This window comes from Oreochromis aureus, linkage group 17, assembly GCF_013358895.1.
Source record: "Oreochromis aureus strain Israel breed Guangdong linkage group 17, ZZ_aureus, whole genome shotgun sequence".
Taxonomy (NCBI): domain Eukaryota; kingdom Metazoa; phylum Chordata; class Actinopteri; order Cichliformes; family Cichlidae; genus Oreochromis; species Oreochromis aureus.
This window is the reverse complement of record NC_052958.1, coordinates 29,130,849-29,154,338: the sequence shown is the minus strand read 5'-3', so window position 1 is coordinate 29,154,338 and position 23,490 is coordinate 29,130,849. Positions and strand designations below refer to the sequence as shown.

The window sequence follows — 23,490 nt, the reverse complement described above, 5'->3', positions numbered from 1 at the left end:
TATATGACAAATATGCTTTCTCTTTCTAGTCCCTGTCAGTATTCTTGCTGCAGCATTTTGGAACTGACGGTTTTTCAGGGAGTTTTTAGCCCATCCTGATAATAATGTATTAAACCAGTCCAGCCTAAGTAATAAATGCATTAACTGGTTTTTCAGAATCACTCTGAGACAGGATAGTTAACCTACTGTCAGTTTGAAGGCCTGTGTTATAGAATCAATTATTATTGGTTATTGGTCATATTTAAGAATGAAGCATTAATTACTAGGACATCTTTGAGCAGTCTTATGGGAATGGGTTCTAAAAGACACAATGATGGTTTGTAGGAAATAAAGGAAGTTAACTCAGAATGATCAATTCGACAAAAAGAGTCTAAATAAATATCAGTGGTATTGAAAGTAGCTGTACATAATGTAATGCCATAGAGATGGTTATGCATATTTCTTCTCTAATGGTTAAAAATGTTCTTTGTAAAGAAATTAATGAAGTCATTACTAATTAAGGTTAAAGGAATACTTGGCTCAACGGATCTCTGACCTTTTGTCAGCCTGGCTACAGTGCAGAAGAGAACCATAAGGTTGTTCTTCAATTAATAGTAAGATGTTGTAGCTTTACAGAGGGCTTTTTATAATTCAGCTAACTATTTTTTAGTTATTTCTAACTGATGATAAAAAATTAGTGAGGTGTCATTTCCTTTCCAGCTTACAAGTCATCTGATTTAAGGTGCACATTTGAGAATTATATCAGGGAGTCAAGTACTTCTAATTGGAGCTACAGTATTCAGAGTCATAAGAAGATGTAAAATTATTAACAAGATCAGAGACTTCTGTGGGATTAAAGTTCAGGTAGCTTCTATGCACTGTGTTGGGACGTGGCATTGAAGATAATAACAGTGGGGGAATTATATCTATAACTATAACTTAGTTACAGCACTTTCAGAAATACATCTACTGTAATAAAATGTATTCCCATTTCTGTGTAATCCATTACTGTAAATTAAAATAAATAAAATTTAAATGCTATTAGGAAATGATGATAAGAATGATGACAATAGGGGATTAATGGGGAATACTGTTTTAAATGTTCAGTTTTCATACCATATGTTAGAACAAGAGAAGCCATTTGAGTCTAATAATAGAATAAATGTTGTGCTGAGGCTTTCATTTTTAGTATCCATGCTATTAGGAGAGGTAAACATTCACTTAAGCTGCCACCTCTTGACCAAACACCAAGACAAAAGAGTCCAAAACAGTATACCTCCTTTTGGGGTATATCTGTAAAAGGTATAATTCTGGCTGTAGATTCATAGTTTTCTTGATTTATTTGATAGCTGACTTACAAATGAAAATGGCTGATTACTGTTGCTGCAAGTCACTGGTAAACCGATGACTAATGCAAGGTCATTTTGGGATGTGTGCAAATGCATAAATCTTTGTCACTGTATTGTAAATTTGTTTCATTCAGTCTCATTTGTAATAGGAAGTTCAGTCAAAATAGAGTCATATTCCTTATTATTTGGGGGATTTGCATATTGTGATGACAATTACAAACAAAGTGTAAGAAACTGACTCCTTTTACGTGTGTGAACTGCATGATTATAGCTGAGCTCTTGGTATTTCAGCTGGACGCTGCAGCCAGAGGACTGTTAGCTGAGGTCATTTATCAGCAGCCAGTTACCACAAGCGGAGGCTGGGCACTTTCTATCCCTGACCTATGTTCTCTATAAACTGAGACAATGTTCTACTAACGCTGGGTTTTATTCCACTAAAAAAAGTCTCTCTATCACTGCTGAATTGTTTGCTTTTCTTTCCCTGGAGAGAATGAATTGTCCTTGGCCAGCCTGCAAATTCAGACCAGCACCAAGAAGAAATAACTCTAAAGATGTAAAAACAGAAAGAGGAAAACATAATGCTAACAAGGTTTATACAATAGGTAGTGCAAGCCAAGAAATCTGTTTGGTCAGATAAGCATTCTTACCATTTTTTATGTGATCCTTAAACACGTTGAAACCAGCCTAACAGAAAGGAAATAGTTGGTAGGAAGAGCTAATGTCCCTGTTGGAGATGTATATATATATATATATATATATATATATATATCTATGTGTATATTCATACATACACATTATGTGTTTTTATGTATATGTACAAAGATATAGCTTAAAGTGTATATCAGCATTTACCCAGGTGAATGTGAAGTAATTGATATATTATGATTCCATCATATTTGTGGATTTGTATTAATATAAGCACCTTCCACTCCCACCGCCAGCTCCTGTCTATGTAATAATATTAATGACAATTCCCACGGCAATAATTACATCATGACTAAATACAATTTCAGTCTAAATTCTTCATGGTCATTAAGTAGAAAGACTGCCATGATGAGATTCAGCATAAGAAGACATTTTAAAGGCAAGACTCTATTTTAAGCCAAAAAAGAGTTATTTATTAATAACCAACAAAATGCATAAGACAGACTTTTAATTAATCAGTCACTTGCTGCTATCTAATCTTGCAGTCTGTGATAGGAATGATTTGGGAATATTTTTTGTCTTTTACATTTCTGTAAAGCACCATTAGTTAATAGAGCTATAGCTCACTGTTTTGAGGTTTTATATATACATGAACTTGACCTTCTGTAGGATGATGTTGGCATTTTTCTGCATGTATACTGTATTTGTTATGGCATGCTCATGGTGGACATGCACCTAAGTCCCCTTCTCTTTGTGAATTGTTAGCTGGTTGCACAACATCATTTCAACAATTTGGCTGACTGTGTACATACATGTGTCTCCATTATACCAAGTTTCACTGACAAGAAAGCCAAAATATGGTATAATTGCTGGAAGTACAACATCTTGAGGGCTGCATATACTGGAGTTCACCATCTGCTTGTTAGGCCTGTGTTTTGCCACTCAATAAAAATACAATAATGTTTACTCTTTACTATTCAACACAGTATATATTTCAATCTCTTGAGTTAATGGTTTTTCAAGTGAAGTGGCCACATTTGCAAATAACAATTTTGCTCCTGCAAATGAACTCAACTCCCTGATGAGGTGAAAAGTCTACCAGCCTTGACAGTGGGGAATGATTTCGCACAGGCTCCTTATCATATCTTATACACACTCCAGCACAAGCACACATAAACACACCGGCTGTCACTGCACTCATGACTGAATATGTGAATGTCAGAATCGTTCAATGAGAGAAGCAACAACAGGGAGATGCTGAGCATCTGGGGAGGCTGTAAGGAGAGGTAAGAGCTTCTCCTTCGTTGGCTAGACTGACACAGTTTATTATTTCTCTGCCTGTTTCTTTCTGTCTGCCTCTCTCTTGCTGCAAAAATAAAAAAAAAGTGCATTAGCACGAGTCAGTAATGGTAATTTTAAGGTAGCAAATTAGAAAATAATAAAAAAGAACACATGATACGTTAGCATCACATAATAAATCTACTTGCAAGGTCAGCGTAAATATTTTATCATATTCTATTCATCAAATATTGTATAATCAATACACAAATTTCCATCTAATAATATATAATATACATAAAAATATATAAATCATTTATATGAACATAAACTATAAATATACTATTAATGTATTCTTAAATGCTTTTTACAATCTACAGTAATATTATATATGCTTTATCTCTGAACAATTGCCCTATAAATGGTTTCATATGTAGAAGTAATTTGCACCCTTTAACACCCTTATAGCACCCATATGTTGAAAAGGGTGTCAAATGGTTGATAAACAGTACAGACATATGCACAGCATTCATTATATAGCAAAGCAAAACAGTTCTAACAACATAAAATCTGTCTTCGTGTTGGAAATGAATCACACAATGATGCATATATATATATATATATGCAAGCAAAAACACCTCATATTTAATGTGTAATGTGACTGCAGACACGTTCATACCTGTTGTACAGTTGTATTCTGCACAGTGGGTTTCCATTATCTTATCAAACTGTTAAACACTTTTTCTCTGAGCTGATGGCAGGTGATGATGGCATCTGGTGATATTTTTATGTATTTTCACACAGCAGGAAGTAGCTTATTCTTAACAATTTAATTGATAGAAGCTTTTCCTTAATGAACTACATCAGAGAAGTATGCACATGCTGTAGCCTGAAAGAAACAACTTGGCCAAACACAATCATAAAATTATTTGAAAACCAGAAGTCTTTAAAAAAATAATTAAAAAAAAACTTACAAAGAGAATAATAAGTCTAAATGCTAAAATAAAAAATGGATAAGAATATTGGATGATTGGGATTGATAAAGATATATTAAAGTAAGTTTTTTAGATGAGTCTAGAAAAGAAAAGTTTTTGAACGACATCAAAAATGCACCAAAGCCATAGCTACTATCTACATCCACTGTCTTCTACTGCTCTCCTTTTGTACACAATAGCACAATGTTTTTCACACAGTGAGCAGACACCACAAGACCTCGCTGTGAACCAGGCACTTAATTAGAAACAGTGTGTATATTGCACTCAAGCAAAAAAAAAAAAAAAAAATCCTGAATACTGCAGTCAAGCTTGAAAACTCCAGAGTAACAAAACCATGATGATGATGATAAAGCCAGTAGAGCAGGCAGGAGGGAGGAGATTTTCTTAAGTTGATTAATTGTGAGATCGAGGTCCAAATGAGCAATAAGTAATCCAGATTCTGATTAAAGCTTTGTCAGACTATTGGATTCTTTAATGATCACATTTGTGCGAGTCTGTGATCCAACTAAGTTATGTTTCGTATACAGCACCAGAGTTACAAACTAGACTTAATAGAGACATAGAGGCATTGAAGATGTCCTAGACATGTCCTAGACTTGTCAGGTGGCAGGACGTGCCTGTACTTTTCCTACCCTATATTGCCCAACATTGAAATGGTGCTAAAGCCAACAGTGCTCAGACAAAGCACTGACAAAAGCTGTCAGGTTCTCAGGCTAATTAAAACCTCAGTTTCACTCTGTTCCCTGATCACTCCTCACAAAGACCCTTGAGTGGCATCAATGAGCACGCTCAGGCTTAAGTGAATGTTTACCTCCCCTAATGACTATCTGTCTCAGTGCTGAGTAAATGCGACTGCCTCAGTTCTTTCCACCACTCGTTGGGGTTACACTGAGTCATGCAGAGATGAGACCTCATCTCCAGGTCTGTGTACCGGCTGTTTGACGACACAAGACTATTTGCAGGTTGTTATTATTTTGCTGTGTGTAATGATTGCCGGACACCATGAAGGCTCAGTAGCTCAGTAGCACATTGTTCGCAAGGAATAAATATATTAGGGCTTCACGTCTCTCCTTTTTCTATTTTGAGTTGCATGTTATTTCCAACATAAGAAAAAAAGTCAATTCAGATGGATGTAGGAATCTCAACTACAAGAGTTTGAGAATGTAAAAGCAGATGTCTCTTTTCTGATTGCACTGTGATTGACCTGCTTAGCGTCATTTCTTGTTTACTAATTTAAACCAAGCTTCAATGGACTACATTCACCCAAAATATTATTTAAAAATGGTTTACAAGTGAAATTGTTAGTCGGGCATGACAGCATAGTCGAACATTTGACATTAGTACCCAATTAAAATGAATATCCATACATTCATTTTGTGCTGCTTATCTAGGTTCAGGTTGCAAGGTCAGTAGGCTAAGCAGAGTCACCCAAACCCGCTCCCTCTGTCCACCTCCTCCACCTCATGCAGGAAACTGAGGTGTCTCTCCAGCATGTCCTGGGTCTGCCCCAGGGCCTCCTCCTGTTGGGGCATGCCCAGAACATTTCACCTAGGGAGCGTCAAGGAGACATCATTGTCAGCTGTCCAAACCACCTCAACTAGATTGTTTCAATGTGAAGGAGAAGCATTGTCACTCTGAGACAAATGGCCAGTCTCTTCATTTGCGAGCCACCCTTTGGAGAAAACTCATTTCTGCCACTTTTATCTGTGATCTTGTTCATTCTGTCACTACCCAGAGCTCATGCAACAAAGGTCAACTAGTAAATCGACAGCTTTGCTTTCACGCTCAGCTCTTTCTTCGCCACAAGAGACCACAACAGTCTGTGTCACTGCTGACGCTGCACCAATCTATCTGATAGTCTCCCGCTCAACTCTTCCTTCACTCGTGGATAAGACCCCAGGGATTCCTTTACTTGGGGCAGTAACTCATTCCTGACCCTAAGTAGTCACTCTATCCTTTACCAACTGAGGACTCTGACCTTGGACTTTGAGGTGCGGTATGGCTACTGAACCAGATACTTTGGTTGTGCCTTGTTGAACAAACTCCCACGCAACCTAAAATAAAAGGAACAAACTCTCTGGTCCCCCTTATCAAAGTGGGGAACCACAATTCCGAGTTCCAATCCAGATAGATTTTCTTAGTTTTTTGTGCCCACCACAAAGTCCTGCCCTCAACCCAATAGAACATCTTTGGAATGAATTACAGCAGAAACTGCGAGCCAGAGCAGCTCGTGCAACATGAGTGTCTGACCTCATAAATACACTTCTGGAAGAACGGTTAAAAATTCCCATAAACACACCTTATGGAAGTCTTGAAGTGTTGAGGCTCTTGTAGCTGCAAAGGGTGGGACAACATCATTTTAAACCCTATCGATTAAGAATGGGATCCTGCTCAAGTTCATATGTGTCTGGCCAAAAGTTGGCTAGTCCTGTGTCACATCAATCAATCAATCAATCAATCAATCAATCAATCAATCAATCAATCAATCAATCAATCAATCAATCACCTCCAAGGGCAGGGATTATTAGTATTAGTAGGAGTAATATTAGTAATATTAGTACTGATTAAGAGTATTTGTTAACCACTGGAACAAAATGAGCCTGTGATTCACGTTGCGATTTAAAAGCTCTATTTCATGTTAATTAAAACAGTGAAAACAAAGTGAAGATTCAAAAATGTACATGTTGTAGTGGGGCAAGTTACTTGTTGGTTCATTACACTTACGGCAGCACAAAATAAGCGTCACAATGCAGAACTGTGTCAGGAACCACTGTGAAACTGTTTCGGCTCTGGTCTCCACCAGCTCCTGAGGGAAATATCTCAGTAAGGTTGTGGGCTGTTAAACCAAATTAATGAGCTGCAAGAGATCAAAATACTTAGCAGAGCTGAGGTTTGTGATCATTCTTTTTGGGTTTGTCACCAATAGTGACCTCACCTACAGTAATTGATTATTTTGGATATGTTTTTTTTTTTGTAATGAATGTTTAAGCATTATGTTTGAGCAGATTGTTACTCTCTACCTTGTGGATTTCTTTGTGATGCATTTCAATTAAAATCCATGTTTATGATCTTCTTTTTTTTTTTTATCCCATCTCTAGGTGCAGTGTATTTGCTGTGAATAGAACACTTCTTGCAGGACAAACTGAAGATTTTCAAGTAATTTTATCATAATTTCCACATTTCAAAGCTAATACTCAAGGGTGTCTGGCTGTGTGCACTTGCTAAGGTTCTGCTTTTACAGTCTTTGGTTACTGTAGCCTTGAAAAGCATAAGGATGACTTCTTGTTACAGGTCAGTGCTCTGCCTCTGTGACCTACACATTTGATGTATCTTCCTTTATCTTTAATGAGCACTTTACTGTGACATCGTCTTTGATTTTTTCACCCTCCTTTGTGTGCCTGGTTCAGATCTGGTCCACATGGACATCCTTACGCTGCATCAATTGGCAATCAATTCTGTTTTCTTTCCCATGTCTTCTCAAAAGCAGCAAAGATGCACACTAACTTATTTTACACTGCAGTACTCATAGCCACACCTACTCTTGTAGAGAACCGCACTCACATTGATGAATGATTTATTTGAAATTGTAAATATAAGCTGTGGGGACTTCCACTCCACTCTGCCTGTGAGTTTTGGAGCATTGAAACACGTGTTCTAAAAACAACCTAAAATGCTGTTTGAACCCACGGAGGTAATAAGCCATGACACTCTCCACTAAAAAAATCATCTTTTATTCAAAACTTGCGAAAAAGGAAAAGTTGAATCTGTGCTTCCACACAAACTTTAAATGGTCAGCTACAATGCTGCTTATAACAGGCAAGCAGAAAAATCCCTCTTTCCAGAAACACCAAAAAGACTGTCTGTTCCTATTAGGTAGTTGTCCTTCACAAGTCTTCGTGGCTGCAAGGCAGGGTCAGAAGAAAAGGCACCCAATCCCGAGACATGATGATGAAACTGTGACAAATCAACTCATTCTTCCACTCCAGATTCTGCGAGTCGCTGTGCCACGGGATTTCAGTTTCCCTTTGAGTTTAGGAGCCAGCGAATCTCGCGACTCAATGGTGTTCATTTCTCTAATCCAATCCCTGCATAAAACCTCCCTTTGAACGTCTACAGAAAATCTGAAAGGCAGCACATATCCCTCCCTCCTTTCGCCCGCTCTCTGATCCGCGCTCAGTGTCCGACGCACAAGCGCTTGGATAGAGCGGGGATAGAGCAGATCTAATTAAGTTTGCTGATGGTGAAAGTGATGATTATTCTGCAGGAAAAAAGGGGGGAGAGTGAGGAAGAGGGCAGAGAAGATAACGAGAATAACTGAGGGGTGGGGTTGGGGGGGTGAATACACCCTCCCCGCTTCTCCTCCTCATCTCCCCCTTCCTCTTCGTCATGATGATGATGATGATCACCGACACCATCATTAAAGTCATTATTCAAATAATTCAAATATTTTCGGGAGTCATTTGCTACTAAAATAATATCATCCATCCCCTCCATTCGCTTCCGGAGTGTGATGATTATACCTATTTGAGCATTTTACATTAAGTGTATTAGCTCTGTTTTACTCTAGAATATTCATGAAATCTTAGTTCGAACTGAGCTAATTTCACTTTCATAACCCAACTTTTCTGAAACGTAGCTGTTGTTATCATTTTCCCAGTTTTAAATGGAAAACTGCTCCTGCCATACATCAGCCAGAATCAGACCACAAACATGAGGCCACTCGACTTCTTAAAGCTGGCATTTTATCCGGATTTCCTCCTGTTTTGTTCTTTTCGCCTCCACTCTAATTTGTATTGATCCGAACTGCAGGTGACTTCTATCGCTTTTTCTGAAATGAGGCATCTGTCTCAAGCACACTAGCCTTCTCTGACCATCCCCTCATCCAGCCTGCCCCTCCACCCGCTACCCCTCCTGAACACCTCCTACTTTCACTTCCTCCAGTTACGTCCCAACCAACCGGGTGTGTGCTAGATGCTGGAATAAATTAAATTGCGGCGCTATGGTACAGGAGGGAGGGAGAGAGAGAGGAGAGCGAGAGCACCCGTAATGCCATTCACACATTCCGTGCGCTGGGAGTCCAGCCACTGTCAGCATCATCAACAGCTCTCCCTGCGCCCTGCATGCGCCCCGAGCGCGCCTCTCTAGCAGAGAGCAGAAATGAGTTAAGAGGACGTCGGCTCGCCACGCTTCTCCCACCCGCGCATTCACCGAATCCAAGTCACAGCGGTGTGTTGAAGTGACCAGTGTGCCTGTGAGATTTTTGACCCCCTCATCTTAAACGCGTTGCGGTCGCTGGAGTGGACCTACAGTGCGGAGCGCACACCGCTGGAGATACCGCTGTGAGAGAGAGGACCGCGCTCTGAGGAGGTTGGATGTTTTGTTCCCCAGATTGTTCGCGAGTTTGAATTTGTGAGCGAAATCTTTTCTACAACAACAACAAAAATCTTATTTTTGTTTTCAAATGCCACCCAGTCTGCACGCCCAGCTGAGCCCAACTTTACGGTGTTATCAGGGGATTTTGCGGAGACTAATTCCAATCAGTCACGGACTCCAGTACTTGCAGAATCAGGTAAAAAAACAACAAAAACAAAAAAACAAAACAAAGAAACAAACGAAAAAAAACAACAACATTGAACCTTTTAATAATAACTGACCTAAGGCAGCGAAATGCAGTATTTATATTTTTTTTTTGTAGGTTACGTCGTCCTAAATAGATTGTTAACTCACCCTTTTCATTAGCTTCACTGTCCACAATGCAATCTCTAAAATATTTGCTCTGCTCCGGCGCTACTTGAAAAATGAGCCCTCTCAGTTCACCTTTTTTCCCTCATCACCCAAACCAAAATTACTAATTAGTGCCCTCTGTGTCCACGTTGTCTCAATTGCTCTCCGTCTGCCTCTTTCTCCTCCTTCCAGCGGGACTCGTCAGCAGTGCAGGGAGAATGAGGAGTCACCGGGGCCGGGGGAAACAGCATGAGTGGCCCGTGCATCTCCATTAGACTGACGGCCCTCATGTTTCTATGGAAGTGGTTATCACTAAGCCTGCTCCAGAGCTGGTTGGTAGCAGGGGCCAGTGCCGCGGACCCTGCCGGGTCAGGCTTCAGCGGCTCCACTGGGCCCCTGGGCTGGCTCCTTTCGGACAAGGGTCCTTTTCACAACTCGCAGGAGTTTGTTGATTTCACAGAGCGCTACCAGCAGGGATTCACCACCAAGTACAAGATATACAGGTGAGAGACGGCAGTGGCTGTGTGACTGCTGCAGAGCTTACATACCTGAAATCAAGGCTGTTTTTGTCAAGTCAAATAGACTAAATGTAATTATTCTGATTCATGTGGTCTTGTTTGGAGTTTTCCCCCCTCCTTCTTCTTTAGAAAAGGGTATACTAAGCCTAAGGGTATACTAAACAAGAGATTATGGTATACTTTTCTTTAGTTTTTAAAAGATGCAGATTTAGTGGGTGGTGAACTGGGGGATGATGTATTGAGAAGATTACTTGCAGGTTTGCATACAAATAAAAGCACTGCGTGCAGTTTGCACAGATGCAAGCATCTTTGGGTGCGACTGCTTGCCTTTTTTTGTTGGTAGCAGAGACATATGGTTTGAGTATGATACAAACTCTCAAAATGCTGCATATCAGTGGGAACTCAAAGTGGAGATACTGCAGGGGGGTTTGGGCAAAGCAGTGGGACATAAGAGATATCTGGCTGAGCTCGCTGATGTGTGACAGGATGGATTCAAAAAGTGTGCGGTGTGAAGTGTAGTGGGTGTGTGCTTTCGATGCAGCGGGGTATTGTTTCAAAGCTTGCTGTGATGTAATTTTTCTTTAGTTGTTTTTATTTTATTTCCCGACAGGAGTAGAAAACACTGAGAATTTCAGAGATGAAAGCTAAAAATATTACTCAGCGGTCTCTTGGTTTGGATATATGGCATAAAATGGTGTACAACATCCATGTGGGGTTTTTTTCTCCATTTCCACAGCTTGCGTTACAAAGGAAAGGAAGGCGATTTTGCCACTGTCACCAGAGTTAACACATTTAGCAGATTTTTTGTAAGTTTTTTACACAAGTGAGTGTACGTGCTCTCATATTTCCCTAAGTTTTACTGTCTTCAGAATAGAAACGTACCTCCAGCATTCAGAGTGTGCACTGAAACCGAGACTGATCAAATTCTGTTAGGCTGTGGGTTCAGTCGGTGTGACTTAGCACAGACTGAAAGGGCAAGGTCTGGTGTATGTTTGTTTGACGGCTATATCATCTTATGCAGTCTATAAATCATCATCCTAAGTAGGCTGTGTGCGCATTCCTGTTTTGACTTCAGGGTGTGAATGTCCTCTGGAGGTTGGAATAAAAAAAATCCTTGTTTTTGATGTACATAAACATAAACAGTTTTTTTTTTTTTAAATCACATGCTTGACTTCACGTCTTTTGTGAAAAACTGATGTGCCAACAACAATGGCTGAAGATCCTCCACGATATGTGAGAGTGCAACTAGGTGTGCTTACTTGAGTGTCTGTATTTGCGCCGGTGTGTGCCAGGTAAGTGCTTTGATAGTCTGAGATGGGAATAATGCCGGGGTGTCCTCAGCCGTGTGGCAGAGGGGCTGTTGCCAGCTGAACAGAGGTTTGACTGACACTGGCATTTAGCAGCTGACAGGGGCGACAATGCCAGGCAAAGACAGAGAATGTAGCGCTGCTGGCTCCCCAACATCCATCATTTCCTCCTTCACTGCCTCTCTGTTGGCATCGTCTTTCCATTTCCCAGGACGTCTTCATATCTGCTTTTCTCCTTGCTTGCTCTTGTGCCCTCCTGCCCTTTCTGCACCCCACCCAAGTGCTGCAAATCTAACATTTGCACACAGCTAAAACATGCGCTCAGATTTTCTGCCAACTTCTAGACAACATTCTCTTACAGACAGTATGACTTTTTTTTGACCATCAGTTGAATATCTGATAATGCAAACTTGACAGGTCTATAACCGTCTTTTCCCCTCAGGCTACAGTGGCCTTTTCAGTTTCGCTCTAGAACAGTACGATACCTAATTAGAGCAGAAATCCAATAGAAACTCAAGTGAAAAAGGTGAAATATCACCATGTTGAATAGAGTTCCTGCATTGTCATTTAGTTTCCTGGGCTGAAAAAGAAAAAAGCACAACTCTTTCGAAGCTTTAAATATCTTGCACTCCTGGCACTGTCATCCTTCACTGAGCAGCTGAGGATGCTGAGAAATGAAGAGATCAGAAGTGCCTTCAAACTGCAGTGGGATGTGCTGTTTGTTTGGGTTGCATGGCTCATAAAAGACTCATGAATTTTAAATCTTTTTTATTTAAAAAAAGAAAAATCTAGGCAAAAATAATCTTTTGTATTGACCGACAACAGCGTCCTGCTCCTTGCAGACACTTTGCAGCCTATTATGGGTCAGTAAAAGTCCCTTTATTGCCTCTTGAATCACCAACACTGTGTGTCAGTCCAAAACTGAAGCTGGCCTCAATTCGGAGCGCTTTCCTTAGTGCTTGTGCGGATTCCACACCTCCGAAGTATAAAGTATATGTACAATACAGGCACGCACACCTAAAGACAGATGAGACATAGCAATATGAACTCAGTCTCAGTATTCACCGGGTATGAGGGAGGTTAAATTTAAACATTAAAATGTAAACCCCGTCTCTTCCTTTATCTCCATGTCTATGTCAAGTTCTTTTTTTTCCCTGCCCCCTCTCCCTACCTCCCTTACTCCTTTTCTTCCTCCCTTGTCGAATGATCTCAAACCAATTGCTCTCCCTTGCTCATAAATATTCTCCAGAGCTCAGTTGGCCTTTCCCGTCAGGGGGCAGGGGAGAGGGAGTCAGGGAATGAGGGAGAAGGCTGTAGGAGATGGAGTACAAAAGGAGAGAGAGAGCGAAAGAGAGAGAGAAGAGAGGAAACACAGCTTTATCCCCCCCTGCCGGCTGGTCATTGCACCAGAACAGCTTGTAGCCTTTTCCAATTGTATCCTTTTTTTTTTCTTTCTTTCCAAAAATTAACAATTTAGTTGAGTATAATTCAGAGTAAAAGTTGTAAGGTTTTTCTTTTCTTTTCTTTTTTTCCCCCCATCGCCTGCCTGGAGTGCATTAAAAGGCAGATTAAAAAGCTTAGAGATTTACAGCTTTATGTCGCAGCAGTGTAAATGTGAAACATTGTAACAAATGTGATTTTCAGACTGCAAATCCTCTGAGTGAAAGAAAGAAGTTCTCTCTTTTCAAGGTCTGATCAAACGCAATAATATAATGGATTCAGTGGATTCAAAAGCAGTGAAAAACAGGCATAGAGGCACTTAACGATATTACTTGCAATGTGATTGGAGAAAAAAAAATACACCTGTTATGTCAGGCATAATGGGGGTTTTAAAATGCCCGTTTATTCACTCGCTCTTTCTCTTCTCCCGGCGTGGGTCGCAAATCTCGCAACAGCTTTGTGGCTTTTATTTTATTACTGATGGCAGTCGGATGATTCCAACTTTCCTTGTCCGGCTTGTACATCTTGGTTTATTTGAAAAGTAAGTGAAGCAATAAACAGCATTTCTTTTCACTGCTCCTTGTTCACACTGATAGTGCGAGATGGAATTTTAAGATATTTCTGTGCAGTTGCTGAATACATGTGCATCACTGCTGGAGGGGAGGCTGTAAAATTAACAAAAGTATGCTTCAGATTAATTATTGAGCAGCTCTCGGTGTTGAGAAATCATCTCTGCACATGTGGGAAGCTCTTGCGCCATGATTTCTTGAGTGCAGTCGAGCCATATCCACAGACAGTAGCATATTAGTCAAAATGTCACCTCCTCCCTTCTTCTTCTTCATGGGCCATAACTTTTATATCACGCCTCATCTCCTGTGTTTTCTCCTCTCTTTTCTCCTGTCAGCCTAGTAGCTATTACAGTGACTTCATTTGATATAAGGAGTCGTCTCTTGTAATTATGGAGTGATTAGTGTTTCAATTATATGCAGACATGTTTGTGGAGAGGATAGGCTGCCAAGCCATGATGTTCACAATACCTGTCATTTGACTTAGCCTATTGTTGTGTTTATGACTTTGCTATTGTGTTTTGAATGCTTTAGATGGGAAAGCACATTTAAAAGAGATTATGAAATGGGACGGAATAAATGGGTTTACAACTGCAATGAAAAAGCAATGAACAGCAGAGAACAAAAGAGAAGAACAAAAGGAAGAAAGAGCAAAGCAATGTAATATCACAGTGCAATGCATCATAATACTATAGTAAACAATGCCATTAAATACTATCAGTGCTCCTGAAAAGATTATCTAATATTTTAAAGAAAAAAATAACTCTCTTAGCCTCCTAGGACCTGGCATCCACATATGTGGACATCAGATTTTGGGTTGTCTAGACCAAAATACTACATTTTGCTCTGCAAGGGCCTGATATCCAGTTACGAGAACATTATACTGACACTGTTCTATTGAAATTTTAAACGAATATCCTCATATGTGGATCTCATTTTTCTCAGAAACAAAAATTAGGTAAAAAAAAAATCTGGTAATTCTTTGGGACCCGATGAATGTAAAAACAATCAGCCCAAATATCAAAGAGAAATTAAAAATGCATGCCATGAAAGAGTTTGGGTCTTAGGAGGTTAAAGCCTCTGATAAAGGCTAAACTGTAAAGTTACGTTTTTACTATGAAAATCTTGTTTCCATGCAGTGTGAGGGCATGTTAGATGGCAAGAATTACTATTTGATTAGTCTAAATTTATGATTTCATTCAGTAAGTCACCAATTTAACTTTATAACAAAGATGTGGAAGAGTGTACTGCATCAAATGCTGTGTCTCCAGTCGTATACTTCGATAATTACCCTTGCTATTTTTAGTATGTAAGTGTTTTCACACTATCAAATACAGCCAGATGAAGTCTGTTGCAAGGAACCAGATGGCAGTGAGAAACTTAAATATTAAATTCTGTACCCCTCGAACCCTCAGTGGTAACCATCTTGGCTGTGTAATGGAAAAGAGACCATCACAATTTTTTCTGCCAGTAGAAAAAGGATAGAAAGTGGTTTTGTAGCTAGCTATCTTGCTAACGGTCTCAGATGTTTGGTTTTTGGGTTTTCTTTCTACCATTTCAGGCAAAATCAGATGTATGCATATGTTCTGGTGCTGTTATGTGTTTGTTCACAACAGCTAGCATGACAGTCACAAATATTGTAAATGTCATATCAAGAACATGCACAGATATTCTTAATGCATAACATGCAAGTGTACTAATTGAATTCAATTTAGTTTTCTTTATATAGCATGAAATCAAAACACCAGTCACCTCAATATGCTTCAAAATGGAGATACAGTAAAAGTCTAGATGGTTGTGTGCAACGGTATTATTGCCATTTGTGCGTGTTCAAAGTACATTTAAATGCAAAATAATTCAATAAGTAGTTTTAGGACTTAATCAACTCAATAAATAAACAAGACTGTTAATAGCAGTTTTTCAGACATGCTGTAACATTTCTATAATGATTTATTACAAGATATCTGCTGTTTATTTATGAAACTGTTTTTTTTTTTCAAATTTTTGAGGGTTAGATGCCAATGATTCAAAAAGTTAAGACATTTTTACCCCTCACACACACTATTCTATGAAGAAAATATAGACCAGCTGCAATATGATTTATGTGGGATCACATCAGAAACGTTGAACATGCAAATTACAACCAAAAGTGAGACAGCCAGCTCCGGAGCACCCTTTGATCAGCTGTCACCCAGGTCTTCAAACTTAAAACCTTCTCTTTTATAAAGACAAGACGTCAGATGTGACCCTGGATTCCTTTTGAAAGGTAAAAACACAGATCAGTTGTCAGAACAGTGACACATGTAGCTTTAAATTGCATCACACCTTAATATAAAAGTATCAAAATGTGCATTAGGGCAACCAAGGTGCAGCTTACATTCCTCAAGTCGTATATCAGGACTAAAAATCTATGAAGAACCGGGATGCATAATGTCAGAACCGCATTTTAAGGGACTCTCCATAATGCCCACTTTAACAAAACCCATTTCTAAGCCATCATCTTGAAGAAGTTCGACCTTAAGAATTAAAAGGAAGCATAAACAATTTTCCCTTTGCCTGGAATGTAGGTGCTTATTGGGGACATCTCCAAAAAGACTGGAGGAAATAAAAAAGCTCTTACAGAGGACAAAAGGACTGTTATGAATCTATTACTGCTTTCCTGGGCTCATCTTTTCTGTTACTGACTCATACGGCAGTTCGTATCCAAGCACTTTGTCTTTTAATCATATTTGCTCTTTTCACTTGATCTATCAGTCTGTATGTTCTGTAATCAGTTAGAAATCTTAATAATGTTTAATGACTCATCCATGGAACCAAATATCCTATAATCATAGAAAGCGCAATAACTTTTCCAGAAACTAATATCTCTATGGACACCCATTCCAGTTTTGCAGTAGAAATCGAGACTCTTCAGACCAAACAACGTCTTTTCATTCTGCTGTTGTCCAGTTTTGGTGAGCCTGTGTGAATTGTAGCCTCAGTTTCTTGTTCTTAGCTGACAAGGGTGGCACCCAGAGTCGTCTTCTGCTGCTGTTATCCTATTTAAAGGTTGGGTGTGTTGCATGTTCAGAGATTCTCTTCTATATACCGTAGTTGTATTGAGTGGTTATTTGAGTCTGGTCATTTTCCTCTGACCAGTGATACGGCATTAAAATGCATCCCCTTTTGTGGGGTTCATACTCTGCATGGTAGAATCTGCCATGAAACGAAACGGCATCAAGGTTTAGAATCTGCCAGAGTAAGAACCTCTGAGCGTATCGATTCAGCATCAGAGTCGTAATTTTCTCTGATTTATTACAAACAGATTACGTGTAATTGCTAACTTGACCCAAACCGATATCTGACTGGAGCCACTGACTCCATGCTGTTGCTTGACAAACCAAAGTTGCTTTAAATATGCCAAGTGACTGTAATGGTTGCAGACCTGGCCCCCATTTCAAAGGCAATGAGATTGCAAGTTCATTGCACTGTCACATTAACTTTGGTCACACTACGCTCTCCAACCATTGTGTTCTCTAGAATCATGATTGCAGCAAATGCATTGCTGTACACCTATTATTCCGATCTGCCACAAAACACCGAGTAGACTTCCTGTTAACCAACTGTTAACCAATGGAGGTGTCATCATGGCATCTCTGCCTCTTCATACAGTTCCAAAAAACTGATAACCTGGTTAAGGTCTACTAGGGTGAGACATTTCTCGTTTGTTTTGCCTCAACAAATATTATGCTGTAATAATTAATTTCTGTTTTGCCTTTTACTTGTATTTTTTTTTCAATTTCTTGTGTGGTTTGTTATTTGTTTCTATAGTAGCCATTAGTTAATAGCACTTTATATCTGCTTCAGCTATATTAAAATGCTTTATAAATAAAACTGGTACGGTACAGCAATAGTTGTCATCTTATTGTTAGTGTGTAATTAACATTGGCTGAGCAGTTCATGTTTTTCGTGGCATTTGTATGCATATAAAGAGGCTGAGGCTCCAGCAATACTCAAAGTATAAATAACAGCTTTCAGTCGTTTCAGCCTTTGACCTCCACCGGGGTCGTAAACGTATTTGTGTGCATGTGTGTCATTCTGTCTGTAAACATAATAACTCAAAAAGTTTTTCATTAAGTTTGTTAAAACTTTAAAAGGGTGTAGAGTGGAGTCATTGTAACACTGCAGTAAAGTTTGCCTTACATCCCCCCAGGTCTTCAAGAACAACTTCATGATTTATACTACTTGGATCCTTAGATTTTTACAAGTGTGGTGTGTATTGCCAACATTGGGAAAGTATCATATAAAGATTTAAAATATCAGGTCATATTTGACTTCTGAACTCTCCTTCAAGATCAATAGATAATAATACAAACAATGCTGTAAAGAGGTATTTGAATTTTTTTTTCTTACATAAGCATACAGGGAATAATATGTGGAGATTCTAAATATCATGTTTCTTTGGACGTCATTTATTCAAGCTCAAAAAACGTCAGATTTTTATAAAATGTCTTTAAACCTATGCTTCAAATTCTGCTGCCTACAAACACTACAAACAAATGTAGTGGCAACGTTTAGGAAATGGTACTGACATATGGCGATGCTCAAGTGTGACATTATAGTTTGCATCCAAATATCACGTCAAATTTGAGCTTTGTCCTTAATTTTACATTTCACCTCCGCTGGTTATGTCAGGTATATTAAAATTGTTTCAACACAGCAAAAAACAAAAGCCCATACTTTGCATCAGAAACTTCTTAAAGTATATTTAAAAAGAACAAAGATTACAAAGTAAATACATAGAAAATACAATACCACTCCCTTAAAAGTAAACACTGCCCAGAGAGTGAGCTGCCTTGGTGGAGGTTTGCACTCTTGGATCAGTTGTGTCAGCATGTGAGCCATCAGAAGTAGCTTCAAAACACTTCGTTTCAATAATGATATAAAACCCATCGTCTGTGGAAGTGTAGTCAGCTTGTTTACTGATGCTGTTTAATCATTTCCACATTTAAGCATGTTTACTTGCTTTTACATTTCATAGAGTATCCACAATGAATTAACCTGCTTTAAACTACGTTTTCAATTTTGATGATTAAAGATCTTTTTATTCAGTTTTTCAGTTAGATCTACAAATTTAAAACTTATTGTTTACAAATTAGAATTGAACTTTACTGTGTAAAAAAAATAAATGTCAAAAGTTGATCTTGACGCTTTGACAGGTATAAAATAATGTGCTGTACTTAGTTACTGATGCTTGGGGCAATATAACCACTGTCTTTGTTTGCAGATTGGAGAACATCGAGTACGTTTATGTGGCAATATATTTATTCTCCCCAACAAAAGAGTGCACTGTTAAATATTATTCTAAACAGAAAAAGTGTATTTTCAAAGACAACACTTATTTCCATGTATCCCCATTAGCCATGCAAAATGATAACCCTGATGTGTAGGTCAAAGGTGGGAGTTCAGCCTCACTTTCTTTACACCATGAGCCCTTTTTATGGGGATCAGGGCCATCATGCAGATCAGAAAAAAATGATTAGTAGTTGCAATATCCTGTTAAAAACTGGTGCAAAGTGAGAAAGTGAGAAAGTGCTCAAATGCGTCATTTTTCTATAACCTATTTTTGTCCTTTAGGATTGCAGGACCGACCAAACTTAGAAGCACTGAGGTTTGATGTAATGTGTTTCATACACCCAAACCAATACTCTATCATTGCACTTTACTAACAAAGACATTCAATGTCATGAAATCACAGATTTCGAGCAATTTCAGGAAATTAAAAATCCAAGCTTTTGCCTGTTATGTCTTATAGTTACGAAAAAACGAAAAACAAAAACTGAATGAATACAGTTGGTTCATTTCATGCTTCATTATTTTGCCATTTCTTTAAATTCCGAACACATTCCTGTGCTTCCCCTCTGCCTCTCTGCTTGCCTGACATACACGGCCTAATCAAATCTGACCTTGTGCTGGTGAGCGTAGAATGCATTTGCGCGCAGAGGCTCCTAACTGCAAGGGTCTTGTTTGTTTATAATCAATATATTATTGTATGGAGTAGTTTCTTTTTTACATATTTTATTTGACTTCATTGCATTTTATTTTTCTTTCTTTCTTTAAAAACCATTACAGAACATATCCAGGGAGATCACGGGTGTTCACGTTCTTCAAATTTCCTTCCATTTTTCCTCTATTCATTCTGGTGAATTGAAGTATGTTCATTATCCTTCAGTTTCGAATACATCCTCAGGAAAGAGGTAGAGCAGCCCCTTCTTAATCACCAGCGGCAATGATAGTGACAAGTACTTCCTTCAACTAGAGCTTATGGCTTCTGACAAGTGTGGGATTGGGGAGTTATAAAGGACAGAACAGAGATTTATTGGTTAGAAGTCTATGGAAACAGGTTTTATGAAAATGTCTCTGTATTAGTATTTGAGTCAAAAACGTATGAATTGCTTTGAACACTAATTTAGGATTTATAAACCCGCTTGAACATACTATTGGGCCCTCTTAACAGTGAGCTAGACTTTCGTATTAGGAAAAACCAACTAGTAGATTGAAAGCAGAAAAGTCAGTTTTCCTAAATGTCCAGCTAATGTCATGCCTCAGCACATGTACAACTTTTAGGCTCAGTTTCCAGATGTGGCTTAATCCTAGTTTTAGACTTTTTTCACTCCTAAATTTAATTTTAAAGATTAGTTTTAGTTAATTAAACCTAAACTTTTTAAAAATATTTTTTTTAATATTCAAAGTTAGAATTTTAAACTAAAGCCATGTCTCTCTCCTCGTGTACCTCGATACAAATTATGCTAAATGATCATTTTGTAATTAAAGTACCTAAAAGCACCAACACAGTCAGTTCCTTTCACTTCAGTTCATTGATCTGCCAAGATCAGGGAAATCCACTACATATACCTGGAATTCATGTATATCAGCTGACCAGTGTAGAAGAAAACAGTTACTGAAGCTGCTGTCAGCATGCACACACTATCCTTATTTACATGTCGGGATGCCATGCTAAGTTGCACCGATAACTAGAAAGATAGCATTGTAATATTAGCATTAGTAAAAGTGTTATATGGAAGTGAAGGTAGCAAAATCTCATATACAGTGGTTTATTGTTTATTGCGGGAGTTACGTTCTAAAAATAACCTGCGATAGATGAAATCCGCGAAGTAGCCAATGTTAGTTTTTACAATTATTATAGATGTTTTAAGGCTGTAAAACCCCTCACTACACACTTTATACACTTTTCTCAGACAGGCATGAACATGTTCACACTTTTCTCTCTTGTTTAAACACTCAAAGTTCAAACCTTCGTAGTACAATAAGTCTAGTATTATAGAATGAAACCAAAGGCACCCGCAGCTGCCTTTGACGGTGCAAAACATTTCGTCGACATTGGGAGAAAACGTACAAACATACAGTACAGCACTTCAGAGTCACACTGCTAGCAGTCGAAGATTTATGTAAATCTGACAAGCTGAATGCATTCTGTACTGTACAGGAGACACGGCACGAGATTGATTGACAGTGGTCTACAGCCAATCAGGAATCAGAACACAATGCGCTATTAAAAGAAAAAAAAGCATGCAAAATTGCACAAAAAAATCTGGGTTATAGCGAGGGACCACTGTACTACAAAGTTAAGACAGAACAATAAATAAATAAATAATGAATTAATCAAAAAATGTGAAGAAAAACTAAAGTTCTAATCTTCTCCTGACAGGTTTGTTCACTTCCCATAAAAAAGGAGACCTGTTGTACAGTTTTATAGAGAATTGTAGGAATAATGTCCTGAACCGTTCTTTATGGCAACTGATTAATTTGGTTTAAGTGTAAGGGAGAATGATCTCTGCTGGCCCTGTAGTGTGGAATGAAGCAGGTGTGATGGATTGTCCGTGATGGAGAGCAGTTTTCTTAAATGACCTTCTGTCCCTTACTGACTCGCGCGCCTCCAGATTTTGGCCCAGAATGGTTCCAGCTAGTTTGCTGATCCTGCTGACATATCTGGCATTGCTGCTGCCACTCATTAACACAGACTTGTCGAAGATTTCTAGGTCTTACTGTACACAGTGCAGCATCTGAGCTTCCCCACAAACACGCCTCATCTCCTTCTCCTACGCAGCACCAATGTCGGTCCTCCAGTCCTTTCTGTCATTCAGGTGAATTCACAAGCATCTGCAGCTATTTACTGTTTTCAATCTCCTCAGCCATCTTGGATATTTTTTAAATTAGAAAAAAGGGAATCTGACAGTCATTATGGCAAATTACCCAAGGGTCACCTGGGTGATGTACAGTGGTGTGAAAAAGTATTTCCCCCTTAGTGAGCATACTTTGTTAGCATATTTGTCACACTTAGGTTTCAGATCTTCACACAAATTTTAGACAAAAATGACCCAAGTAAGAACCAAACTCACACCGCAGTTTGAAAAGACGATTTCATTTATTAGGTTATAAGAGCTTTCCAAACCTACCAGATCTATGTGAAAAAGTAATTTTCCGCCTTGTTAAATCATGAATTAACCACATTTTTGGAAAGAGCATGGGTGTTCACGTCCTTCAGATGAATACTGCCAGACACCTTGAATTAAGAAATCATTTATATTGAACCTGTGTGACAAAGTGAACAAGATTAAAAGATTTTAAAAAGCAACACATGGTTGGGTAAGGTCAGTGTTCATGATTTAGAAAGAGAGTGGGCATATGGGGAGCTCCAAGGCGAAAACCACTGCTGATCAAAAGTACACAAAGGCTCGTCTCACATTTGATGATCCCCAAGACTTTGGGGAAAATATTCCGTGGACTGACATGATACAACTGACAAGTTTTTGGAAGGTTTGAGGCCCATTATGTCTGGGTTAAAACTAATACAGCATTTCATAAAAAAGACATCATACCAACAGTCAAACATGGTGGCAGTATTGTAATAGATTCATTAATTCTGCTCCCTATCGAAAAATGAGAATTTTTGGCCATCATTTTGTGTCAATATATCAGGGTTATGCAGCAGGACGATGACTTAGACAAAGACTTATCAGATTAAGATTCTTTTGCATGACCTTATCAGGCCGTTCATGGTCAAAACACCTCCAAAATGACTGAATATGACTCTGCAAAGAGCAGTGGGCCAAAATTCCTCCACACTGATATGAAAGGCTCATTGTCAGGTCTCAAAAACGCTTGATTGCACTTCTTGCTGCCAAGGGTGCCATAACCAGTTATTAGGTTTGGGGGGCAGTTACTTTTTCACACAGGGAAAGGCAGGTTTGGATAGCTTCTTTTTTTTTACCTTAATAAATGATTGCATTTTGTATTTATTCGGTTGTCTTTGTGTAATTATTTTTTTTTTTTTGATGATGTGAAACATGTAAATGTGACAAATACGCCAAAAAATCAAACTTTTTCAGAGCTCTGTATTGTAAGATTCGGATGTAATGATTGCAGTCAGTGACATTAAAAACTGCATTTTGATAGAAATTTGAAACTTACAAAATCAATCGGATGCTATTTAGAATAAAAAATGAAATTTAATTTGTGATTTTGCAGAGTTTTATGTGTCCACTCTTAAGTTCTAAATATGGACCTGTCAGTGTAAGAATGTGACTAATAAAACCTTTAAAACTGTAAGAAAATTATGGTTATGAGCAGTTACAAGAAGGGAAAAAATGTCTTTGCTGCCTGTTACTGACTTTGATGGCTTGACTGGC

General features: G+C 38.6%; 1 protein-coding gene across 2 annotated transcripts in view; it reads left to right on the top strand.

The window, feature by feature from the left end:
* Positions 1-9,284: 9,284 nt before the first annotated feature.
* Positions 9,285-23,490, top strand: part of brinp3a.1 (bone morphogenetic protein/retinoic acid inducible neural-specific 3a, tandem duplicate 1) — a 59,866-nt gene continuing 45,660 nt past the window's right edge. The window contains exons 1-3 of one of the 2 annotated variants that reach the window (XM_039600700.1): positions 9,285-9,613; positions 9,719-9,815; positions 10,163-10,473. In XM_039600700.1, coding sequence (XP_039456634.1) covers positions 10,220-10,473 — 254 coding nt within the window. In that variant the 5' untranslated portion in view covers positions 9,285-9,613; positions 9,719-9,815; positions 10,163-10,219. Of the gene's footprint in view, positions 9,816-10,162; positions 10,474-23,490 lie in introns of both variants that reach the window. The other variant, XM_031757756.2, reaches the window with a different exon arrangement.